The sequence below is a fragment of the Microchirus variegatus genome (assembly GCF_963457635.1).
Source record: "Microchirus variegatus genome assembly, chromosome: 23".
Classification (NCBI taxonomy): Eukaryota; Metazoa; Chordata; class Actinopteri; order Pleuronectiformes; family Soleidae; genus Microchirus; species Microchirus variegatus.
The window spans coordinates 18,182,014-18,206,306 of record NC_139824.1 but is presented as its reverse complement, the minus strand read 5'-3'; the positions used below and the strand labels follow the sequence as shown (position 1 = coordinate 18,206,306).

At 42.0% G+C, this 24,293-nt stretch overlaps 2 protein-coding genes across 3 annotated transcripts in view; both read left to right on the top strand.

Moving 5' to 3' along the window:
- mast1a (microtubule associated serine/threonine kinase 1a) overlaps positions 1–11,535 on the top strand; it is a gene marked incomplete at both ends in the record, with an annotated part of 72,010 nt that extends 60,475 nt beyond the window's left edge. The window contains 10 exons of the mRNA XM_083909665.1: positions 815–937; positions 1,116–1,225; positions 3,707–3,873; positions 5,116–5,363; positions 5,534–5,803; positions 7,030–7,262; positions 7,346–7,468; positions 7,582–7,718; positions 8,617–8,804; positions 9,833–11,535. Coding sequence (XP_083765791.1) covers positions 815–937; positions 1,116–1,225; positions 3,707–3,873; positions 5,116–5,363; positions 5,534–5,803; positions 7,030–7,262; positions 7,346–7,468; positions 7,582–7,718; positions 8,617–8,804; positions 9,833–11,535 — 3,302 coding nt within the window. The remainder of the gene's footprint in view (positions 1–814; positions 938–1,115; positions 1,226–3,706; positions 3,874–5,115; positions 5,364–5,533; positions 5,804–7,029; positions 7,263–7,345; positions 7,469–7,581; positions 7,719–8,616; positions 8,805–9,832) is intronic.
- Positions 11,536–15,815: 4,280 nt separating this feature from the next.
- atg4da (autophagy related 4D, cysteine peptidase a) lies at positions 15,816–23,297 on the top strand. Of its 2 annotated transcripts, none has more exons than XM_083909252.1 (11): positions 15,816–16,109; positions 17,507–17,749; positions 18,552–18,635; positions 18,843–19,016; positions 20,202–20,553; positions 20,636–20,700; positions 20,788–20,939; positions 21,049–21,127; positions 21,870–21,946; positions 22,043–22,162; positions 22,247–23,297. In XM_083909252.1, the coding sequence occupies exons 2-11, from the start codon at positions 17,533–17,535 to the stop codon at positions 22,427–22,429; spliced, it is 1,503 nt and encodes a 500-aa protein (XP_083765378.1). In that variant the 5' UTR covers positions 15,816–16,109; positions 17,507–17,532; the 3' UTR covers positions 22,430–23,297. The 2 variants fall into 2 exon arrangements, with proteins under 2 accessions (XP_083765378.1, XP_083765379.1); XM_083909253.1 differs by lacking the exon at positions 15,816–16,109 and adding an exon at positions 17,240–17,341.
- The last annotated feature ends 996 nt before the right edge of the window (positions 23,298–24,293 follow it).

Genomic DNA, 24,293 nt, shown 5'->3' with positions numbered 1-24,293 from the left:
ATTTAAAAAAGTATTGATCGTCTCATATTTAGGTGAAAAATGTCTGTATTTTAAAATAAATGCAGCAAATATACAGAACACGAAGTCAACACATTTTCTTACATGAAATGTTACCATTAAATGCAATTTTTTTCATGGTTAAAGGTGCATTATGTAATAAATCATAAAATCCTCCTAATATGTCACAGAGACTCAGGAATAATGTTCATATAACAAACTGAACTCACCAACAACAACAGTACAGACTAAATATTTGCATTAAAAAAAATATTTTGCAGACTGCAAATCACGTTTACGTTTTGAAATCATGTTTTGGCGCCACCTACCTCCGTCTACCAATCATTGCAGTCAGTAGAATCTCAGCTGCCGAGCAACCACTGGTTGCCAGTTACGTCAAAAAACTAAACCTAAAAGACCTTGAATGTAGTAACCGTTTTTGGCCACATTCTTACATATGGCGCCTTTAAAACAAGATTTCTGATTGTTTCAGCTTCTTAATGTGAATATTTTCTTTGTTTCTTTGCTCCACATAACAAAGAAATCTTTTTTTTTTTTACATTTTCTGACATTTTGTGGACCAAACGATTCATCGATTAATTGACAGATTAATCTGATTAGCTGCAGCTCTAAAACATCGCTAGGATCATTCTACACGTCGTTACAATATAATTAAAACGCTTAATGACACTTATTTCCTACAACTGCTTTGTTAAATCACATGAAAAAAAGTCTGTGAAATATCTGCTCGCTTGCGTTAAAATCGTGCGTGAAGCTAACCAGCAAGCCGGCTGTCGTGTCGTGCCCCTGCCACTAGGTGGAGCGTTTGAGGTGAAGCAGCACCCGTTCTTCTCCGAGCTGGACTGGAACAGTTTGCTGCGACAGAAGGCCGAGTTCATCCCTCACCTGGAGTCAGAGGAGGACACCAGCTACTTTGACAGTACGTGTGTGTGTGTGTGTGTGTGTGGATTTATGTTTCTGTAAATCAATATCCAGTTTTATGGGACGTACAATAACATCCTGACACCGGCGTCCTCGTCAGAAATGCACGTTTCTCTTCTGAAGTGACAGCCCGTCGTTAATATATATATATATATATGTCCTCACTCCGCCCTCAGCTCGCTCGGATCGTTATCACCACATCAACACGTACGACGAGGACGACACCAACGACGACGAGCCGGTGGAGATCAGGCAGTTCTCCTCCTGTTCGCCTCGCTTCAGCAAGGTCGGCCTCTTTCATCGCTTCTCTTTTTCCATTTGAACGTCTTTTTGGTCTCTGTGGAAAAGTGTCTTTGATGGTTAAAATGAGGTCTTACTGCTCAGAGAGAAGCACCTGAAGGCTGGACTCAGCTTCCCGTCTTTGTGTCCAGTTATAAGTGGTTCACATTCGTCCCGTTTCCCTCCCGTGACTGCAGTTTCTTTTTTAAGCATCACAAAAGCCTGCATGTACCTGCACGTTTCTTTGTGTTGAACAACTCAGACAAATCTTTTTCCACTCGCTCTGTCGTGCAGCGTCTCACCAGCATGTTCATGTTCATGTTCATGTTCATGTTCATGTTCATGTTCATGTTCATGTTCATGTTCTTTTACCCAGTGAGATTTTCTCTCACCTCACGTTGTCTTTGAGTTCCCTGCCTTGACTCTCCTCACTCTGTCTATTCCATCCTCGATACATGAGGTATTACTGTGGAGCAGCGATTAGTTGACCCATTTACCACTAAAATCATACAAAAATATAAATATATATATATAAAAAAATATATAAAACAAACAATATAATAATAACAAATATATAAAAAAGATTTTTTTTTTATATATATTTGTCCGCCTTTCAAGACACTCGGCGACCTTGAGTGTCTTGAAAGGGGCCTTAAATATAATGCATTATTATTATTATTACAATGAAATATATAAAAATGTATATATAATTAAAAATATATTTAAATATATATGATTAAATTTATTATATAAATATATGTAATATATATATTATATAATAAAATATATATATACTATAATAAGAAGAAATAAATATATATAAACAATATAATTATATATATATATATATATATAATAAATACCTAAAAAATATATATAATTGAAAGATATTAAAAATATATTTATATAATAATAACAAATAAATAAATATATATATAAAATTAAAAATAAAATATATTTAAAAAATATATAAACAATATATTAATAAAATATATATACTATTATAATAATAATAATAATAATAATAAATATGTAAATGTATATATATAAATATATATATATAATAACAATATATATAAAAAAATATTTAAATATATATAATGAAATACTGGCTATAAAAATGTATATATAAAATAAAAAATATATATTTTTAAATATATAATAAAAATATAATTTAACAAATATATAAATATATATGTACAAATAAAAAATATATAACTATATATAATATCACCAATTGCCTTAAAATGAGAGCAAATAACTTTATCAAGACGATAAAAGACCCAAAAAACAAACATTGTACAGTATTTTAACTTGAAGGTTTCTAGTGTGACTGTGAACATTGTTTTGTGTTTTCCTGCTGAGCAGTTTCCATGGTGCACTGCTGAATGTTCTGTGGAGCTCGTCTGGTTCTCGTCCTCCCCCACAGCTTCACTTTTCCTTTGTTGCTCTGGCTCATAATCAGTATTTTACAGATTCTTCTTTGTCGTCGACGTGTCCGTGCTCACATGTGTGTTAAGTCATGACGGAGAAGGCAGAGATGTTATTTATCAATAGAAGAGCTCACAGTGCTACAGGATAAATAACAGACCTTTATAGACCTTTATATGACCTAAATAACGAGTATAAATATAAAAAATAATATTAAAAATGTTATCCTTAGCATGTCTTCTTTACATGCTGGATATTTCCAACAGTCTGGCATCATATTTACAACTGTTGCTTGATAAATACCCGATATAAGACGCCGCCGTTGATATTACATAATATTGACAGAGGCTAATGAATGATGTGGGCTGTGAACGTTTGTATTTTTAGACGCAAGCTGTCGGCAGCGATATATAATGGCGCCAATATTTAAAATCTGGACCGTTTTCATGACAAAATGTTCCAAAACAAATTGGCAGGAGCAGATTCTGCTTGTTCGTGGTGTGATATATACGTTTGTAAAATATTATACAGCAGGAAGAAGAAGGAGAGGAAAGAAAGTTTTAAAGGCAAGAGAAGACGAGGACAAAGCCAAGTTATCTTTATCTTTTGTTATCTTTTGTAAAAGAGCTTTTTAACCATTTAGAAGGTAAATATATATACTATTTATCACATAATGCTCCAGTTGAACATACAAAAGATCAAAATCAATGCAATTTTTTTGCATTATCCTTGTCAAACATCTCAAACGTAGCCTCCTGAATCACTTTAATTCAAAATAAATTCATCAGATTTCACTGAACCAAATCACATGGCTCATAAAGACGGGTTTCAAAAAAGTATAAGTATTATTATCATTATTATTAATTTCAGCCATAAACACTTGTTCTTTTCCTTTAATCACATTAACCCTTTATTGTGTGAATAGCAACTTTAATGTCTCTTCTGTGAGAGCTTAACAACCGTGCATCCATGCATATTTTCATATATCCAAAATACAAATACACATGTCTGTAACACACACACACTGATGCAGTGATTGCTGATGCTCCCTCTGCAGGTTTACAGCAGCATGGAGCATCTGTCTCAGCTGGAGCAGAAGTCTTCGAGCTCGGTGCCTCGTCGGGAACGTCGGGAATGTCCTCGGGACGACAAGGTGACCAAGAGAGAGAGTCTGGGCAGCTTCAGCATGAGGGACAAGAGCTGGAGGACGGGCTCACCGGAGATGTGAGTGAGGGATAATAAGAGAATGTCGTGATTTTACTCCTTTGTTGTTTGTATAAAATGGGTCTGAAGGTGTTTTCCTGAAGGTTTGCTGTCAGGTGCTGCCTATGTTTGAATGACATATCTTTACGTATTCTCGTGTTTTAGAGCAGGTTCACTACAAGGTTATAATAGTTTGGGATTTTTGGTTCGTTTTAATTATAGTTTTCATTAGTTTTTTTTGTAATGTGGAGTATTTGCCAGGTGCCAGGTTCAAAAAGTTAATAATAAGTACCGCTTCTCAAATATAAACTCAAATACACACAGGATTATGTATGGAATTAATCTACAAAGACGAAAACTAAGCACATTTTTAGCAACAATTTTTAGTTAGTTTTACGATCACACAGTTCAGTTTCAGTTAAACTCTAGTTTTTATTGTTATTTCAGTTAATGAAAATGTTTTTAACATTTTTATTTTTTCCGTTATTTCGTTTTGTGCATTAACTATAATAACCTTGGTCCAGTATTCTGTTGCAGTCATCGTATGTGGATTATACATATATATATATATATGTATATATACATATATATATATTTTTTTCTTTTTTTTACTCTTATCTTACGTTTTATTTCTTTTTACTTATATTAGAGCTTAATTTTTGCCTTATTGTATTTTATTTTATTAGAGCCTTACTTATATTTAGAGTGTGATTTTTTACCATATAGTATTTTATTTTTTATCCTATTTTTACTCTTATCTTTACGTTGTCTTTCTTTTTACTTGTTATGCCCTTGCACATTTCTGCACCTCTTGTCGCCTTAACTGAGCTGAGGAATATAGTCATTCAATTCAATATACGTACGTATATGTATATATATATATATATACATATACGTATATATGTATATATATATATATATATATATATACGTTCCTATTTAAGGTGGAATCATGTGTTCATACTCTGTGCTTTCATCATGGATGGAAACGTTTGATAAGGCGGAGGCAATTTATGACCTCACATATTGGATTTTCCAGTCTTCCATATCGAATCAGAATGATCTGCATCATCTCTCCAGGCGTGATTCATTTGCCGCTGCCGCTCATTACGAAAAGAAAATTGACAGTATTTCCACGTGTCGTCGTCGTCGCCATCATCTTGTCATACACGAACGTGCAGATATGTTAAGATTATTAAAAAAACGCTCTTATCTCAAAGACTATTGTTAGATAAAGGATTCTGATGTGTCGTCCTCCTGCAGGAAACGCCTGTCCTACTCGGAGTCCCTCTGCATGGAGGGAGGAGACTCCAGCCCTCCCCTCGGCGCTCGCCGCCGCTTCTCGGCGCTGATGGACACGCACCGCTTTGCCTCGCCTCTGGAGGGCGAGCCGGACTTCCTGTCCCGCCAGGTGCCCTTAAAGGTCCGCGGAACGTCGCTGGACGGCACCAGTGTCCCGGCGCCGTGTCTCCTGGAGCAGAAGGCCAGTCTGAAGGAGATCAACGGCGCAGGTGAGCGAAAGAAATAAGAGGCGACGCCGGTGAAAGTGATAAAGAATTCATGTTGGGAGCATAGGAGGTGAAGTAGCAGCGTGTGGTACCTCATTTAGAGGTTAGCGCTGTGCTACTGCTGTTTAAAGCTTAAATAACTGTAATTTACAAACAACGCTACATCTCCGCAGACAAGCCCCCAAGGCCCGGAGAGACGGCCGGCGTCACTGCGGCGGCAGCCGTGCCGCTGCCGCCCTCGTCGTCGGGCCCTGCCGCGAGCGGCCGCGACGTGATGACGCCGCTGTACGACCCCCTGGGGCCGCGGGCCACCAACGACCTGGTGCTGCGCCGCGCTCGCCACCAGCAGATGTCCGGCGACGGGGAGAAACGCAACTCCAGAGGGGGCAACAAGGTCATCAAGTCGGCGTCTGCGACGGCGCTGTCCGTCATTATACCGTCAGGTTAGACGCAGCAGGAGAGTTTACACTTGGAGGTTTCAGGGGGCCGCTCACATGCGTGCATGTGTGGAAGAAACCATTGCTATTTTCAGCGTCAGACGCAGCGACAAAAGCGCCATAAAACCATATCTAACTTTAACAAACACAGACATGCTGCATACCCACAGAAAGGTCAGAAACTCGGCTAAAAGCTCATATAAACCATTCTTATGTTCACCAAACACAGTTAAAACAAAACGATGGATCAAACCCGCAGGAGAAATCAAGAAATACAAGCAGAAATGTCATCTTACCTTTGCTGTTTATCAAAACAAGTTATTCCCACCGGAACAAAACCACTTCTAATGAAGAACTACATTTCCCAGCATGCTTTAGTAACAAATCCCGGTCTGGTCGATCATTACAGAGCGACATTAGATCGTTCTGATTAGAGAAGGTCGAATGTCCGCACAAATTGACTCGCTAATGAAGTGATTCACACGCATTTGGAGACCGGGGTCTGATTTTACCGGTTTAGAGGTTTAAAACGAGCTGTCAATCACCCTAATTGACCAAGGTAAGCCAGAGCTATGGCACTGCGTAACTGAAGACGCTGCAGAGCCACAGAGTTGTTATGACGCACCGCACAGGGAGCATCCATTTACAGCGAGTTATCATACTTTTTTTTTTTTTTTTTCAAAACAAGTTCTTTTTAGACCTGTAGTGACATGTAAATTAAATTGGTTTTTAATAATTTGGTACCTAAGAAATCTCAAATGGCACAGATGGTGCCAACAGAGAAAACGCTTAGACATCTCTTTACTAAAACCTCTGTCATTTCACTCTGCTTCACTTCAGCAGCGTCATACTTTGCACAGCTCGTGTCCACATGTCGTGACATGACCTCCATGTGTTTTTAAGCTCCTACTGCATATTTTAACGGTGATATTTGCTTTAAAATGCAATATTTTTTTAGGCGAGAGAAAAAAAAATCCTTCAGTTATGCTGTGTTCCACGTACATTTACTCTGACACAGTGGATTACTACTACTTGCGGGCCGCCAGAAATGTTTCTGCGGGCCGCAATTAGCCCCCCGGGCCGCACTTTGAGAACCAATGCATTAACGCCTTTGTACACGTGCACTGACGTGCATCTGCAAAAGATGCTGCATGTGAACGGCCCCTCAGGAAACATTTGTCACTTGTCATTCGCTAACATGGTTCTGTAAATTCCCTCCTCTCTGAAACCAGTGGAGCAGCACGGTGGCTTCTCCCCTCTGGCCAGCCCCATGTCCCCACACTCGTTCTCGTCCAACCCTTCATCCCGCGACTCGTCGCCGAACAGAGACTTCTGCCCGGCGGTCAGCGCGCTGCGGCCTCCCATCACCATCCATCGCTCGGGAAAGAAGTACGGCTTCACCCTCAGGGCCATCAGGGTCTACATCGGAGACAGCGACATCTACAGCGTGCATCACATCGTCTGGGTAGGAACTCTGTCGTTTGTAGCATGAAGTCGACGGAAGAAAATCCTTTATTTTCATTTTACCTTCACGTTGTGTGGTGGCAGCATGTGGAGGACGGCGGTCCTGCCCAGGATGCTGCTCTCTGTGCCGGTGACCTCATCACTCATGTTAACGGAGAGCCCGTCCATGGTCTGGTTCACACTGAGGTGGTGGAGCTTATCCTCAAGGTAAAAGAACCTGTATTCACACATCACACCTGCACCGTGTGATATTGTCTTCTCCTGCTTTGTCTCTCTGTGAGATCCCCGAGTTGTTGTCGATGATTCTCCGTTCTGTGCAGAGTGGAAACAAAGTGACCGTGACGACGACGCCCTTCGAGAACACCTCCATCAAAGTGGGACCAGCGAGGAAGGCCAGCTACAAGTGTAAGATGGCTCGACGAAACAAGAGGACCATGGGCAAAGACACTCAGGACAGGTAGGACCTGATGTGGTGTCACCACTGTGGAGGCGTAAGCGAACTAAGCTGCTGCTTAGGGACACGTGACCACTAGAGGGCCCCCAAGAGCAATTAACTAAAAAAATGTATAAAAGTTTGGATTGCTGTAGTTTGTTTAGAATTTTTCGCCCCATTTTTACCAAAGCTTTTTTTCATTTTTATTACCTTGTTCCTGGTGCCTCTGTTGATTTACATTATTATTTAAGTATTTGTTTGATATTTATTTGTTTATTGTATTTAATGCTGTGTTTTTTACATCTAAAAGTCAAATCTTTGTATTACAGGAGTGTATTTTGAAAATGTGCAAAGATCGTGCACATTTTTAGATTTTCAGTCCTTAATATCTCAATATTTTATTTATAAACCGTTTGGTTTTATGTATTGATTCTCTGTGTCACCAGTAGGGGGAGCTGCTGATTTTGCCAAATATTAATTGAAAGATTTTTCTGTAAGTTTGCAAATCTGGTGTCTGCTTCCATGCAACAAAAAAGTTCTCACATTTAGTTTAACAAGTGTATTTGTATTCGTGACAGAGTAGAATAAGTTGAACAGCTTTAGTATAGTCGGTGTGTGAATGATCAATAATCATTATTATTGGCAGTAACAGAGGGCCCCAAAATCACATTTTGCTTTGGGCCCCGTGGAGGCTTGGGCCGGCCCTGTGCAGTGTCTTTATATTTGTTGATAAGAGCTGGTAGTTTTGCACGTTTTTACCCTTTATAATTGCATTTACAGTGATGCAGTGACTTGCAACCAAAGTCCCTTTTCACGCTGCAGTTGCTCAGCTAGATATGATTTTGAAAGCCAAGTTAATAGGTTAAAGATGATTGTTTGCGTACTCAAAATCCTTCCTTTTCGCTCTCTCTTTATCCCGCAGTAAGAAGCGCAGCTCCTTGTTCCGTAAGATCACCAAACAGTCCAACCTGTTGCACACCAGCCGCAGCTTGTCCTCTTTGAATCGCTCCCTGTCGTCCAGTGAGAGTCTTCCCTGCTCCCCGACTCACAGTCTGTCTGCGAGGTCTCCGACTCAGGGCTACCGCTCCACGCCTGAGCCGTCATACTTGGGTAGGACACTGAAACTTTCTGTTTAAAACTTATATACTATATCAGGGGTTATCAAAGTTTTGACACCTGAGGGCCAATTTAGGAACCCAACATTGGACTGAGGGCCGCCAAAGGAAAAAAAAGAAAAAAAACATAAAAAAAATCCCATTTGTAATCATTTTAATGACCAGATTGCAGTTCTACAGTTTAGCGTAAACTAATATAAGCGTTAATATAATGTAATGTAAAGGCGCCATATGTAAGAATGTGGCCAAAAACAGTTACTACATTCAAATTCAAAATACCGAGGTCTTTTAGGTTTCGTTTTCTGACGTAACTGGCAACCCGTGGTTGCTCGGCAGCTGAGACTCTACTGACTGCAATGATTGGTGGAAGGCGGTAGGTGGCGCCACATGACGCCAAAACATGATTTCAAAACATAAACATGATTTGCAGTCTGCAAAATCTTTGTTTTAATGCAAATATTTTGTCTGTACTGTTGTTGTTGGTGAGTTCAGTTTGTTATATGAACATTATTCCTGAGTCTCTGTGACATATTAGGAGGATTTTATGATTTATTACATAATGCACCTTTAAGTAATATAAGCGTTAATATAATATAATTTAAGCATTAATACAATAACGCTTTATAATTTACTGGGTAATTACCCAGTATTTTGGCCATTTTTCTCACCTTCTAATTACAGGTTAATACCAAGTAACACATTTCTGTTATATTTACTCGCTACCTGCTTATTACCAGCTTATAACCCAATAATACACTAAAATTCACCATATAGAAACTAGGTAAATACCCAGTATTTTTGTTTACACTTATTGGTCTGTATCCAGTAATGTCCAATAAACATTTAACAAGCTTAGTCGCTCCTGGATTAAAACTATCAACTGTAATTCATTGCGGGGCCGCCAGAAATGTTTCTGCGGGCCGCCATTGGCCCCCCGGGCCGCACTTTGAGAACCAATGTACTATATAGACTTTTAGATTTTCCTAAAGAACAATATGAATCTATCCTTTCTCCACCCTTCAGGTGCTTCCTCCCAGAACAGCTCTCCACCCTCCAGCACTCCAAACTCCCCGGCTCCCTCGCAGCACATGAGGCCCAGCTCGCTGCACGGCCTCTCGCCTAAACTCCACCGCCAGTATCGCTCCGCCCGTTGTAAATCGGCCGGCAACATCCCCCTGTCGCCGCTCGCTCACACGCCTTCCCCGACCCAGGCGTCTCCTCCGCCTTTACCGGGTCACACCATCGGGAGCTCCAACACCACGCAGTCTTTCCCCGTCAAGCTCCACTCCTCGCCGCCGGTGGTCCGTCCCAGGCCCAAGAGCGCGGAGCCCCCCCGGTCGCCGCTCCTCAAGCGGGTGCAGTCGGCGGAGAAGCTGGGCTCGCCTCTGAGCCAGCCCAGTTCTACGGGAGGCCTGGGCGGTCCGCTGAGGAAGCACAGCCTGGAGGTGCAGCACTCCGAGTACCGCAAGGACGCCTTCCTCTGCGAGCTCGGCCTCCAGAGTCTGCTGGAGACGGAGGGGGAGAATCTGCCTCCTCGACCTCCGCCGCTGCCCTCGTCCATGACCGCGCCAGAGACGGGCGTCCTGAAGCCCGTGAGGAGACTCGGGCGGCAGGAATCGCCGCTGAGCAGGGAAACGCTGTTGGCAGGGAGGGAGAGGGAAGAGAGGGAGAGGGGACGGGAGAGGGAGAGGGACACGGAGACTGGGTCGAGTCGAGTCGTTTCGGCAGCTTCCCAGTCATCATTGACACGAAAACCTCACGCAAGCGAGCTGCCCTTGAACTCTCAAAGCTCCAGGCTGGGCGTAGAAACCACTACGAGCACATTTACCAAAATAAAAGCAGGTTTCGGTGCCCAGAAAGCACCTGAGAAAATCCACCAGGGTCAGACGGACTTTAGTCAAAAGCAATTGGACCCAAAGGCGAGTAAAAGTCTATGTTATAGTAAGAACGCCCAGGAGCAGCAGCTCGGAGCGGCGAGTGGACCAAAGCAGGACGGAAGCAACAAGAGTGTTCACACCAGGCCGGGTTTACCTGGTGCTGCCTTCACTAAGAGCTCAGAGAAATCCATGGGCTTCGGCCTGTTAATGACAGCAGGTCCTCCGAGCGTAAACAAAACCTTTAAACCGCAGAGTATCTCGGACAGTCTGAGGAAAGCAGGAGCTGAGAGCGCCGACTCGAGGGCTCCGGACCTCGGCTCCAAAAGCCCGAAGCTTCCAGCTCGGATCCTGGCTCCCGTCGTGCCCTCGCACGGCCAGGGCCTCTCCCTGGGCAAGGTGAGGCAGGGACTGGGCGGGGTCAACTGCTACAGGGGAACCCTCGACTGGGACGACAAGTGTCGCCTGGAGGTGGTCGAGGAGCACTCGCCCTCGCCGTCTCCGTCGCCCACCGCCGTCGCCCCGTCGCTCTGCGGCCCCTCCCTCTGCAAGTCGCGCCCGGCCTCGCCCGGCGAAAAGACGAGCTTCGTCAGCCAGCTGACCAACGTGGCCAAGAACGTCCTCGGGCCGATCAAGCTGGGCTCCCTGGAGGGCGTCAAGTTCAAAGAGCAGCAGAGTAAAGCGGCGGCGGTGGCGGCGGCGGCGGCGGCGGCGGCGGCGGCGGCGGAGGAAAAGCAAGGAAAGTCAGACCCTGGAGGTCGAGGAGCTGCAGTGGTCACTCAGAGTCCTGCTGCTGCAGCTCCACTAGAAAAGGCTGTAACAAGCAGCAGCAGCTGCCCTCCCAAAATATGACCTCATGGTCTCACACACACACACACACACACACACTAAAAAAGATGCCTTTTTTTTAACAACGCGACAGAAGTGAAGCACTTAAAAAAACAAAAACAAACAAAAAAAAAAAACATTGTACATTCCAATTTTAGATGATATCAAATGTTATTTATCGATTCCAATCGTTGACTCATTCCAGGAGTAAACACATCTGTAAATGTGCATTAATTAACTATGGCTTTTTCTAATAATAAATTATTGAATAAGAAGACTCTTAACGTAATGTGGGATGTACATGTACGTGTGTGTGGGTCTCAGTGAACGCATGTGATTATTATGGTATGTACTGTACGTGTTTTCGTAGGGACAAGAGGTCAAAAAGTGCTTTACTGATCAACACATGCTGAATACTGTGAATACCAAAACCTGTCACTCTGTTTGTGTTTAACCAGCTCTAATACTGCTTCTACACGGCAATGGGAAGGGGGCGGGACTTAGGCCCTGGGGGGGGCGGGACTGAGGCGGAGTCACATGATGTCGTTATCAAACGAGGAACAAGGCGATTAAAGCTCATTTCGCCTTCATCAAGCAGTTTGCTTTCCCTTGAGTTGCACTCTGACATTCTGTCACATGGAGAAGCTCTGTCCACTGCTCAGTCAGGGGAGTGTGTGTGTGTGTGTGTGTGTGTGTGTGTGTTCGTTCTTGTGGCATACTGAGGACCAGTGAGGGTTTTTAACCAACAAAGTGAGGTCATTTTTACGGAGTGGGGACATTTTGGCCGGCCCTCACTTTGTTTTCATTCAAATCACTTCCTTAGGTTGTAAACATGCTGAGCTCCTCAATTTGGTACAAAAACCCCTGTTTTCCAGCCCGGGTGTTTCACACGCGTTTTGCTCTGGGGCTCCACCTGCAGACATTTTATGGTACTGCACCAAGTCGTTCTTTATCGGTGTCATTCATGAAGTAGATAATTTGTAATTGTGTTGATTTATAAAGTGGAAATGCTGGTCCTCACGTTGCCAGCACTTTTACCCGGTCCTCAGTATGCAGCAAGTAAAAGAATGTGTGTGTGTTCTTGTACTTGTGGCATACTGAGGACCAGTGAGGGTTTTTAACCAACAAAGTGAGGTCATTTTTACAGAGTGAGGACATTTTGGCCGGTCCTCACTTTGTTTTCATTCAAATCATTTCGTTAGGTTGTAAACATGCTGAGGTCCACAATTTGGTACAAAACCCCCGTTTTCCAGCCCAGGTGTTTCACACGCGTTTTGCTCTGGGGCTCCACCTACAGACATTTTATGGTACTGCACCCGGTAGTTCTTTATCGATGTCATTCATGAAGTAGATCATTTGTAATTGTGTTGATATATAAAGTGGAAATGCCGGTCATCACTTTGCCAGCACTTTTACCCGGTCCTCAGTATGCAGCAAGTACAAGAATGTGTGTCAGCGTGTGTGTGTGTGAGGCGACGTTGGGTCTATTCCTGGTGGTTCTCAGCGGCTCCATCCTCCTGACAGAGCCCAGGCTCAGCGCTTATCTCTCTTGTGCAGGAGAAGCTGCCACAGCTCTTTTCTGCCTCTGCGTCTGACTTTCAGGCGACTGGCCGCACACACACACACACACACACAGGTGCACACACACACACACACACACACACATCACCAGCCGAGAGGCAGCGACGTCAGCAGCTGCTGATATTCATGCATTTAAATCCCCTCCCCCCCCCCCCCCCCCCCCCCCCGGAGCTCCACAAACTGGGACGTGACTGTGTTGGAGAGAGTGTGTGAACATACGTTACGTCTTAACTCCGCGGCACGGTCCACTCGCCCAAAGGGGTCAAAATTAGGATTCCAGTGACAGTCTCAGGATTTCTTTTTTTTTTAAACAAATCCTACTGTTGTTATAACACATTAACATAAAAGGCTTTAGAGGATACTGTAAGCACATAAATACATGAGGAGCAGGAGGAGCAGGCAGTCGTGGATGTAGCATACTGTCATATCTTTGTTAAAGGGCTCTACAGCTGAGGAAGGTGGTTTGTGGATTATTGTACAGACAAGGTCATCTTCAGCATATTCAGAATGACTGTTAGCGAGTTGCTTTCATTAATAATGTATTGCTCATTTTTGTTGCTATATGACATATACTGATGATTGTGTTGGACTCATCCATCTCTATAATATAGCTCATAGTCTCAGTCACTATCCACTGTACATAATCTTATGCAACTCATTTGCATTGATGTGTTTTTTTGGGGGGGGATTTCACTGTCTTGTCTCTGATTTCATTGAGTTTATTTGGATTCTTCCGACTTAAACTAAACTAATCCAGCAACGACGCACACACTGGCAGCAGATGTCTTGGTTTTACCCGTCTGACAAAATGTAAACGATGAATTGACGATGGCTATAACACGCAGTTTCAGCATTGACCTTTTTTTACACCTGAGCTCAATGTGTTTTTGATGCAATACGAACAAACTTGAATCCATTTTAAATCCATGAATCCAATTCTATCTTAATATTCTTTCATGATGTACGACTCATCTCAAATGCCCCATGCGCCGTGGTACTCTGCTGCCCTCCAGTGGATGACAGCGTCCACTGCTCATGTTCATTATGGAGTTTTTTTCCCCGGGACCATGAAAGGTTGTTATTAGCCATAATGGGGGTTACTAAATATGCATTAATGTATCCTGAGTATTTGCAGTAATCATCAGATAACACTTGAAATTTGCAAATTTTTTGTTGTCGTCGTTTTTCATGTGACTGTTAACTATACTATCTTATCTGGAATAGGGATTTACATTTTTTCAATATGCTGTCTTATATATTCTACGGATAGGAAGGAAGTTCTTTTCTAACTTGATGTAACAAACGTGTCATGACACAGAACTTAACTGTCACGTAACTCTTCTACAGATATTACCCACGTTCAGGCCTTCTCCCAGTCAACGGTGTCTATACTAGTGTTTTATGTTTATTTCATGTATTTGACAGAGAGAGAGTCGTTGTAAATGCACTTTATTCAATTAAAAGAAAAAAAAACAAAAAAAAAACTTCATTTGCTGATACCGGCTGTAAGTTACTTTTAAATATATTGTATAGAAATAGGAAATACCGATGCTACAAATGAACACAAACGTCCCGAGTATATATAAAGAAAAAAACATTCCACGTTTCTCTGTTCACTGAAAAGGTTTTTTTGTGTGTGTGATAGATGTGATTCCAATGCAGACACCTGAAGTGCAGTATGTGGAATAAAATTCTGACATTTGTTCCAAAACGTTCCATCTCTCTGACTCTCTGTGATTAACTGAGTATAATCCGGGATAATAATCCTGAAGAATAACGTTAGTAAACCACTGTATACACATGCACGCTGTAACCATAGAGCTTTTTCACTGTATACTTTATATACATATTATTATATATTATATGTTATATTATATACATATATACAATGATATATATTCATATACTTTGATGGAAAAAGAGATATGGAGTCTCAATGGGACCTTTATGGCTAAATAAAGGGTAAATAAAATAAAAATGTGTTAGTATAATAAATGCTATACTTACTAAAAATCTATAAAGACTATCTAAATAAAATAAATAGTAAAACTTTATCCATTCATAAAACATTACATCTGTTGAATTGCACAATCCCTCAAGTTTTTTGATTTATTTAATATAGTTATTAAAGAGGGACTTGGTCTCAAAACCTCACCTTATATGTTATGAGTAGTATGTTTGATTGTTTGTGTTTGTATTCATACTATTGTCCTTGTTTGTGTTGTTATTTCCTCTGTGTATTTGTTGGTATTTAAGAGATAAGAGTCCTTTATTTGCCCCGTAGTGGGGAAATTTACAGCGATACAACAGCAAGACAATAAAGATAAGGATAATAAATAATAGCCATTCATTAACAAGAAAAGTACAATATAAAAAGATATTAACACTGAGACTATATATATACATATATATATATAAAAAAAGTTAAATAGATTTCAATAGAATATAATGTATAGTGTACATAATAGAATTGTAAGGTGACCTTGGCGCCTGATAATAATAATAATAATTTAGTATTATGTTGATATGATTATTTGTTGCCTGGGTTACACATTAAATAACAGTGAGGTCTCCTCGCAGACATGGTCATATATCAGGATCATCCAATCACCGCTCTCCCAGCGATGGCTCCAGCCAATGGCGTCGTACCAGGAAAGGACAACAGGAAGTGATGCGTGTAGGGAGATGCTAAAGCGGCGGAACAAGAGAATCACACCGAAACAAACACACAGCAGACCCGTAGCGGACGAAGCGACTTCGTCTGCCAAATGGAGGAAATCTTAAACGCGGCCACGACAGCTGCGTTCGGCGACCATTTAACCCATTAAGACGCTCGCTCGTGACGCGGTTTCGGATGTTAGAACGCTAGCTAGCTAGCTAGCGGACGCCGGGGCTAGCTGCTAGCGCTCAGAAGCTAAGCTAAGCTAACAGTGGGGGAAGAATTTACCTGAGGACAACGAGCGGTGGACGAGAGGACAGACACAGGAGGACACCGACATGAGTCAAACTGCTGCGAGGTACAGACCGCTTTAACACACCGTCATTGTAGCGGCACGGATGCTAGCTAGTGAACTTTAAAGTAGTCGTATTAGCCACTTGAAATGATGTCTGTACATGTACTGTAGGTTTGACATATGTGAAATATTTGCCATTTCAACAACATACATGTATTTAACCACACTCCATCAACTTATTTTGGGTACATATTGTCGCAATGCCCAAAATAAAATGTACACTAGGGTCCAATTCCTTGTGTGTTCTACTCAGTCAGCAGTGTAAGAGCACGACTACTACAAGTGCTTAATCTGCAGTGATTAGTGCTGACAGCCAACACAGGCAGGTGACTTTCACAGACTCCAAACGGTGGTTGTCAAATGTCAATCACATGATTGGGTTTCACTGTGATCTGATGGGAAGTAAGTGTTCCCATCAGTGTAATCAGTGACCACACACACACACACACACACACTATTGTTCCTTGTTAATACTACTACTCATCAGTTTCAAGGCAGACAGGTTGGAAATGCCACTGGTACTTTCCTCAAGTATTTTCTGCGTTGTGAAATAAGCATGTTATGCTTTCACACGCGTGTATTCGTGACTTTCAGGAAGTGAGATTGTTTTTTTTTAGATAACAGACTCATGAGTGCTGCAGTGCAGTGACTATCTTAATTTGACAGGTCATAGGTGAGTTGAGAGGGCAGATCGAAAGTGGAACACAGCAGGTAAGGAAGATGACACGCAGATCAAAGGCGACGTAGGCGGCAATCGTGTGTGTGTTAAATGTTTGATTTGATTTATCTCGTCGAGTATGTAGGTCAGTGTCGCAAATCTCAAGTTTATCTCGACGGTTTGTTACAAGGTGTGTTGAAAACAATCATTTCCAAGATGCATCTCAATGTAAACAGACCGTTTTCCAGTTGCTAGAAGTAGTAGTAGAAGTATTGTTGTTGTTTTGGGGCATGGAATACTTCAATTTCATATGTTAAGAAATGCTTACATTTAAATTTAAGTTACTATTTAGTTGACAACTTACTCTAGTTGATGAAGAAGTAGCTCTCTGTAGTAGGGATAGGGGAAATTGAGGATGTGAATCATCATGGAATCAAATCAAATCGTGTACGTCCTCTGTGCTTATATCTTTGAAGCAGATAAAGAAAAACGCAACAAAAACGGAATAACGGTGGGAAAAGTACACATAAAGAAGAACGGAAATGCAAGAGATGTAATATTTACTGAGTGAACCAAAGTAAGAAAAACACAGTTAGTCGACAACACTGGGTTACATTTTAAAGGGCTATACAACATATTCATTTAAAAAAGTTAAAGAGTTGTGTTTGGAGTGAACAATAATTCACCTAATGTCTTACTCCTCTCTTCTCCTCAAATCTACAAATGACCAACCACCACACAGAGTCCAATGCTGAGCACTCCAGAGGCATGAACTCCGTTTCCCCTAGCGCGGCGCAGTACATCGGGGGAGTGATGCAGGACGAGCTGACGGAAAACCGGCGGCAGCAGTCCATGGAGCGGCAGGGCAGCTTTGGTCTCAGACAAACCCAATCTCCAGATCCAAGCAGAGACGCGGCCGGAGAGCCTGACGAGATGGACAAACTCAAGGCCAAGCTCATGTCGGCATGGAACAGCGTGAAATATGGTTCGTTTGTTGTCCCACTGTGTAGAACATGCATTTTACATACTGTATGTGCAGTATTTACATTTTCTATTTGCTTTGCATTTGTTTGAGATTCACCTCCCCCCACTTCTGTTACTTTTAAAATACTTTTACTGAAGTTTAAACAATAACAATAACAGGATATATTACATTTCCTCATCATTTGACAATAAAAAGAGAGGGGATGTGTATAAAGTGCCAAACAGTGCAAAATATATACAAAAAGTCCATATTTAAAGATACAAATTGTCCCAGGGGAGGAGCTGTTCCCTATCGAGGATTTTTCTCCTCCTGGGTTCTGTTAAAACCTGTTTGTAAACTGTGTTACTGTCTATTACAGTTAGGGACCTCGAGGACCCTATTGTAATTTGAAGAATTCTTATTATTTTTATTTTGCCGCTTTTATCTCGAAAATAGCCACACGCATCAGAACTGGTGAAAATTTTTATAAAATAATGGACTGGAAAGAAAACCCACTGCAAAATGGCTCAGTAGTGCCCCCCACAGGTCAGGCCCCTATAGAACGGGCCGAAATTTAGTTTCGCCAAATTTCGCGAAGTGCGGTGGGAACATAACTTAACAGGACGTCGGCCATCTTGGATTTGGCGTATATCTTGGCGTTTCACAAGTTTCGTAACTGAGCTTGCTAGTCTGAGGGCGTTTATCCTAGGAAGACGAACAACGCGTCAAATTGTACTAGTTTTAGTTTATTTTTGTATCCTAAAGTGCATGTATTATTGTTTTATAATTAATTCTCTATTACCTATTACCTCTGCTCCTGTAGGCTGGACTGTGAAGTCTAAAACATCCTTCAACAAGATGTCACCAGTCACTGTCCTGGGACACTCCTATCTGCTGAACAGTGAGGGTGAGTTCTAAACACAATCTTTAATGACTATGATGCATATTTGATCCTGAGTAGATGTTCATTTAATCTGTAGACCACAGAGTCAGTGTGTCTAAAAAGTTTCTGAATCAGGAAAAAGCCCATCTTTTATTTCAGTGATGAATGTAATCTGATTTGCTCTCCCGCTTGTTTCGTTGTCTCACTCGCCGCTTCAATCTTCCCCCTCAGACGAGGTGGAGCGGTTTCGTTTGGCGTTCGTGTCCAGGATCTGGCTGACGTACAGACGGGAGTTCCCTCAGCTGGAGGGCTCCACCTGGACCACAGACTGTGGCTGGGGCTGCATGCTGCGCAGCGGCCAGATGCTGCTGGCTCAGGGACTCCTGGTCCACTTGATGCCCAGAGGTTTGTGTCTCTTTGTGTACATTTACTTGAAATCAGACAGTGGGGCTGTAACTTGTGACTATTTTTTCCACAACTGATTAATTTCTCACAATTGTCATTGTTTTCTTGATCAGTCAAGATTGTTTCCCCAAACCTCAAAAAAACGAACTCCATAAATATCTTGTTTGTCAGTTTTTTATTTGCTGTAATTGATTGTTTTGGGGTAACATCTGTCCGTCCAGGGAGTGGATCCCTCACCTGTGCTTCTCCCTAAGGTTTCTACCTCTTTCTTTTTCCCTGTTATAAGGGTTTATTTTCCCTGGTAGTTTTTCCTAACCCTGGTTAAGGGTCTAAGGACAGAGGATGTTACCAACCCTGTGAGACAAACTGTGTTTTGTAAACTGTGGGCTATAGAAATATAATTTGATTTAATTTGATTGAATTAATTCGGTAACTGATTAATTGTTGCAGCCTCAACGATCAGCACTTTGAACTTCCTTGAATTTGTGCTTTCAACGCTGTGATACAGAACAACAGCAAATGACTTTGTGTTTGTTGATTGTCACACATTTTCCGTCTCACTTCACCCGTTATATTTCTGTTGTTTGTTTCTTTTACTACGTATTGTCTGACTCAGACCCCTTGTATGATTCACCATGCTTACTCTTACTGCTCTGTTTATTTTGGGGCTTTGAAAAGATGCTCACACTATGTTTATTTGAAGCTTAAGACTCTCCATTCGAGAATACATCATCATCAAACTGAAGATCAGGGTTATACTAGAACAGGGGTCTGCAACCTGTGGCTCTAGAGCCTCATGTGGCTCTTCAGTGGCTCCTTGTAGCTTTGTAGAAAAGTTTTATTTATGCCTTTATCTTTGTCAAGATAAAGGCATAAATAAAAGTGTTTTGATATTTTTTGTATGTCACGTCCTATTGCAAAATCCCCCTGAATGCAATTACAGTAATGTGTACATGATGAATTCTTTCCTATCTTTAGATCCACGTACCATGTAAAAGTCGTTTTTCTGCTCGTGATATGTGATATTATCTTCATTTTAAGGAACAAATAGTTTTTTTTGCAGCTCCAGATTCATTTAATTTAGGTGCAGAGGGGACACAAATGGCTCTTTTCATTCTAAAGGTTGCAGACCCCTGTTAACTAGAACATGCTCGAACTAGAAGTATTTGTGTGTGTGTTCCACAGACTGGACTTGGCCTGACGCTCACCAGCTGACGGACGTGGACTTTGAGGTCTTCAGACCACGGTCCCCAGCTCGGGCCGGCGGCGTCCCCATTCCTTCGTTCGGGCTGCAGCGAGGGTCCAACACCCCCGAGAAGACCCTACCGAGTGACCAGGTCCCCAAATGCAGCCAGAAGAAGAGATCCGAGGGCTCCAGGGACAAACATGCGGACGCCGTCCACCACAGGTTGCTGGCCTGGTTCGAGGATCAGCCTCCAGCTCCTTTTGGGGTTCACCAGCTGGTGGACATTGGTAAAAGTTCAGGGAAAAAGGCCGGCGACTGGTATGGCCCTTCCATAGTCGCACACATACTTCGGTAAGAGGCGTCGTGTTTAGATTTTCTTCTATTTACATTGCTGATGGAAATATTAAGCATTCATTTATTTCCTTTTTTTCAGGAAAGCAGTATCTAAAACGTCTGTGATCCACAACTTGGCTGTATATGTTGCTCAGGACTGTACAGGTAAACTCAAGACACTTGGATATTTGTTGTTAAAATACTTCCTTAAAAGAAATCCACGTTTTTAACATTTCCGTCTGGGTTTTGTAGTCTACAAAGAGGACGTGGCTCGTCTGTGTGACCTGTCACTCACTCAGACTCCCCCCGATCCGTCCAGTGAAGCCTGGAAATCGGTGATTATCCTGGTGCCAGTGCGACTGGGAGGGGAGGCCCTCAACCCGTCTTACATCGAATGTGTCAAGGTCTGTTTCATGCCTCAGATATCCAAACAATCTGTCTGTCTGTATTTCTTGGTCTGGAGTCATGTTTCCTGAATAATAATAATAATAACAATAATAAAAACATTTCTAGAACATCCTGAAGCTGGAGTGTTGTATCGGAATTATCGGAGGAAAGCCGAAGCATTCTCTCTACTTCATTGGCTTCCAAGGTGAGGAACATTCTTTGTCTTCTATTTGTAATCATGAAAAGAAGAAAGAAGGATGTATAACAATATGTGTGCTTGCTTTCTTGTAAGACTGTGTGTTTTTAATCTCGTCTTACCTGTTCAAAAGCTGTTTGGAATGAACCAGACTGTTACTAACCATGTTTACGCTTAGCTGTGTGACGTTAAATCATTGAACAGGTGTTTCACCATCATGTTAACAGGTCGAAATGTGGTTAGTTTTATAGGTTAGGTTATTATTAGGTTAGGTTTATAGCATAGTCCACACGTGTTATACTTGTAGTATATTATGACGATGATGATAATACTGCGTTCATTTTAAAAGCTGCTGTGAAAATACTAGCCTCACGTCATCCTGTATTTTCCATGTCAGGACTCTTCCGATTACTCATTATATGCTCCTGCATTTTCTTCTTTCAGTTCCCTTTTAGTACGGTTACAATAATGATGACAAACAGTCCAGCTCTGTCTCTTTAAAATCATTTGCACAGCAGACATTTTGACATGTTTTTTTTTTAGCAGGAAAAGCACAGTTAATGGTGTAATTGATCACATTAACGTTGGATCTTGAGCTTTTTTTCCTCCTTTTCCTACTGCCAAAATGGCTGACAGTTCTTCTCCTCTAATAATGTATGTACTGCATGAACGTGTACCAGGACTGATAGTATTTGACCCTGTGGTAGGTGAAGATACTGCACTCTTCTACTTCTTTCTCTCTCTGTTTCAGAGGAACATCTGCTGTATCTGGACCCTCATTACTGCCAACCTGTGGTGGACGTAACACAAGCTAACTTCTCACTGGAGGTTCGTTTGCTTTTAGTTCTGCCCGTCTCATTCCTGACCATCTTGTCTATGTAATGTGATTGTTTAAAACTTAATTCCTCCTCTATTACCCTTCAGTCCTTCCACTGTAGCTCTCCTAAAAAGATGCCTTTCACCCGCATGGATCCCAGCTGCACCATCGGCTTTTACGCCAAGAACAAGAAGGACTTTGAGTCGTTGTGTTCGTCTGTTAATATGGTGAGTTCGCACGTTTCCTCCTAACGACTCGCTCTAAATGCGATCGTCTATTTGACGGAGCTGCTTTGTCGCCCCCCCTCACAGGCCTTGTCGTCGTCCAAGGAGAAGTACCCGGTGTTTACCTTTGTGGAGGGCCACTGTCAGGACTACGGGCTCGAGGGTCACAGCAGCGGCAATAACAGTGGACCCGCGGCCCACATCCTGCCGCCGGGTCATCTGAGCCGGAGTAACAACAGAAGAAACAGCGACGAGTTTGTCTTCCTGTAACGAGCTAAGGATGCACTCACAGCCTTAACCTGTAGGTGGCAGCAAAGAGACCATTTAAAAAGGGGAAAGCTGTGAGATGGACATGACGCCTTTGTACTCCATCACCCTCCCTGGTGGACACAAACAGAAACAGTGGGGGGGGCTGTCGTCCCCTCTGTATAGATGGGTGTTATAAGCTATTTGAGACATTTTCTGGGCTAAGAAGTATTCTTAATTCACTTGATCTAACGTGTTTGCGGGAAAAAGCTTCAAAGAAACTACTGTTTAGTCTCCTCATCTGAACTGGGCATATAATAGAAGACACCATGTGCTCTATTCTACATGCAGTCATATTTATTGAGCTCACTGGTCAGGCGTAGCACTGTCTGATGTTCTCGACTCGTACTGGATACCGACAACTGCTGTACATCTCGTTCTTTCCTCGGTTTATCACGTTTCCGAGTGAGTCAGTGAGTTTATTTCGTTTATTTGTCTTTATTAATTGTACTGATGTATTTATGAGTCGCACTGCAGCCACACACTAGTTTCAGATTCTTCCATGGACAGCGACATGGACAGACTGGCCCCGATTGTCGCACAGCTTGACCCAAGGTAATTCATCCCAAACACACTCGGCCTCTGCACTCGTTGGGATTTATGGAACACTCTCAGAAAAATCTGCAGTTGAAACGCTCCTGTTGCTTAGTGGGAATAAATAGAAATTATCTTTTTAAATCTAACTTATGAAAAACTGGTTCTGCTCCCGTCCAAGCCGAATTTTACCGGAATCTTTAAGCTCCTGATCTAATTTAGTTTGCGTTAAAGTTCTTTGCTTTTGTTTTTTGTTTATACATGAAGGCTACTTCTGCAAGTTGCACTACTGCTGTTGGATTGTTGTTCTGATTAAACTTCAAACACACTGGAATCACACTTCACTCGTATCTCTTCTTACTTGGTATTTTCGTTCTTCTTCTAGATGACATTGCACTGACACAGTACAGACAAATATGATGTCACTGTAAACTCAACGTTTTCTTTTGTAACACCTGAGATTTTCATATTATCCTCTCTCTGCTAATGCATGTAGCTTCTCCTTTGGCTTTCTCTTTCAGGTTCCTACCAACATCATCCTCTACACTTTCCTGCTGACTACATATAAGGATCGTGAATACCATGGTGCTACTTAAAAGGTATCTGACCAATTCACATGGTCTGTATATTTGGCTGAATATGGAGTTTGTGTTAACCTCCGCTCTCACTTGGGCTTTTCAAATGTCCACGTTCTGTATTGCCGTGCCATAAAAAACAAACTTTATCCACAAACTCCACAGTCGCACGGCAAATTAAGTAATTGACGGTTTATTGTCCTTCATGGACGAAATGTGTAATGCATTGTTGTATATCTGCAGCCAGCAGAGAGCACTGTGTTGAATTAGTTCAGGGGTTAAATGGGAGTATTGATGGATATAAATAGAGCTGCTTTTGCAGAGGTTTGTGCTCGTTTGAGTGCTTTCTCTGGTTTTACTGAATTGGCAGCCGACAAATGACAGATTTGGATGAACTTTAGATGAACAGGTCTGTCGTGCTTACAATCTCGTGTATTTATTAAAAGAATAACCGCGTCGTACGTCTTACAAACTGTGTCTCAGTGTGACTGAGCTTTTTCAATAACAACAATGCAAACAAGAGAGCGTCACTTCCTGCTTCTCTCTAACTGTAAACACAAATATATTTTACCATATGGAGGAAAAAGAACATTGGGATTAGATACAGGGCCGTTTGAAGGAATTTGGGGGCCCCAAGCAAAATGGACATGTAGCCCCCCCCCCACACACACAAAGCCTATACAGGAACCACTGCATATCCATACAGTTTAAATTCACCC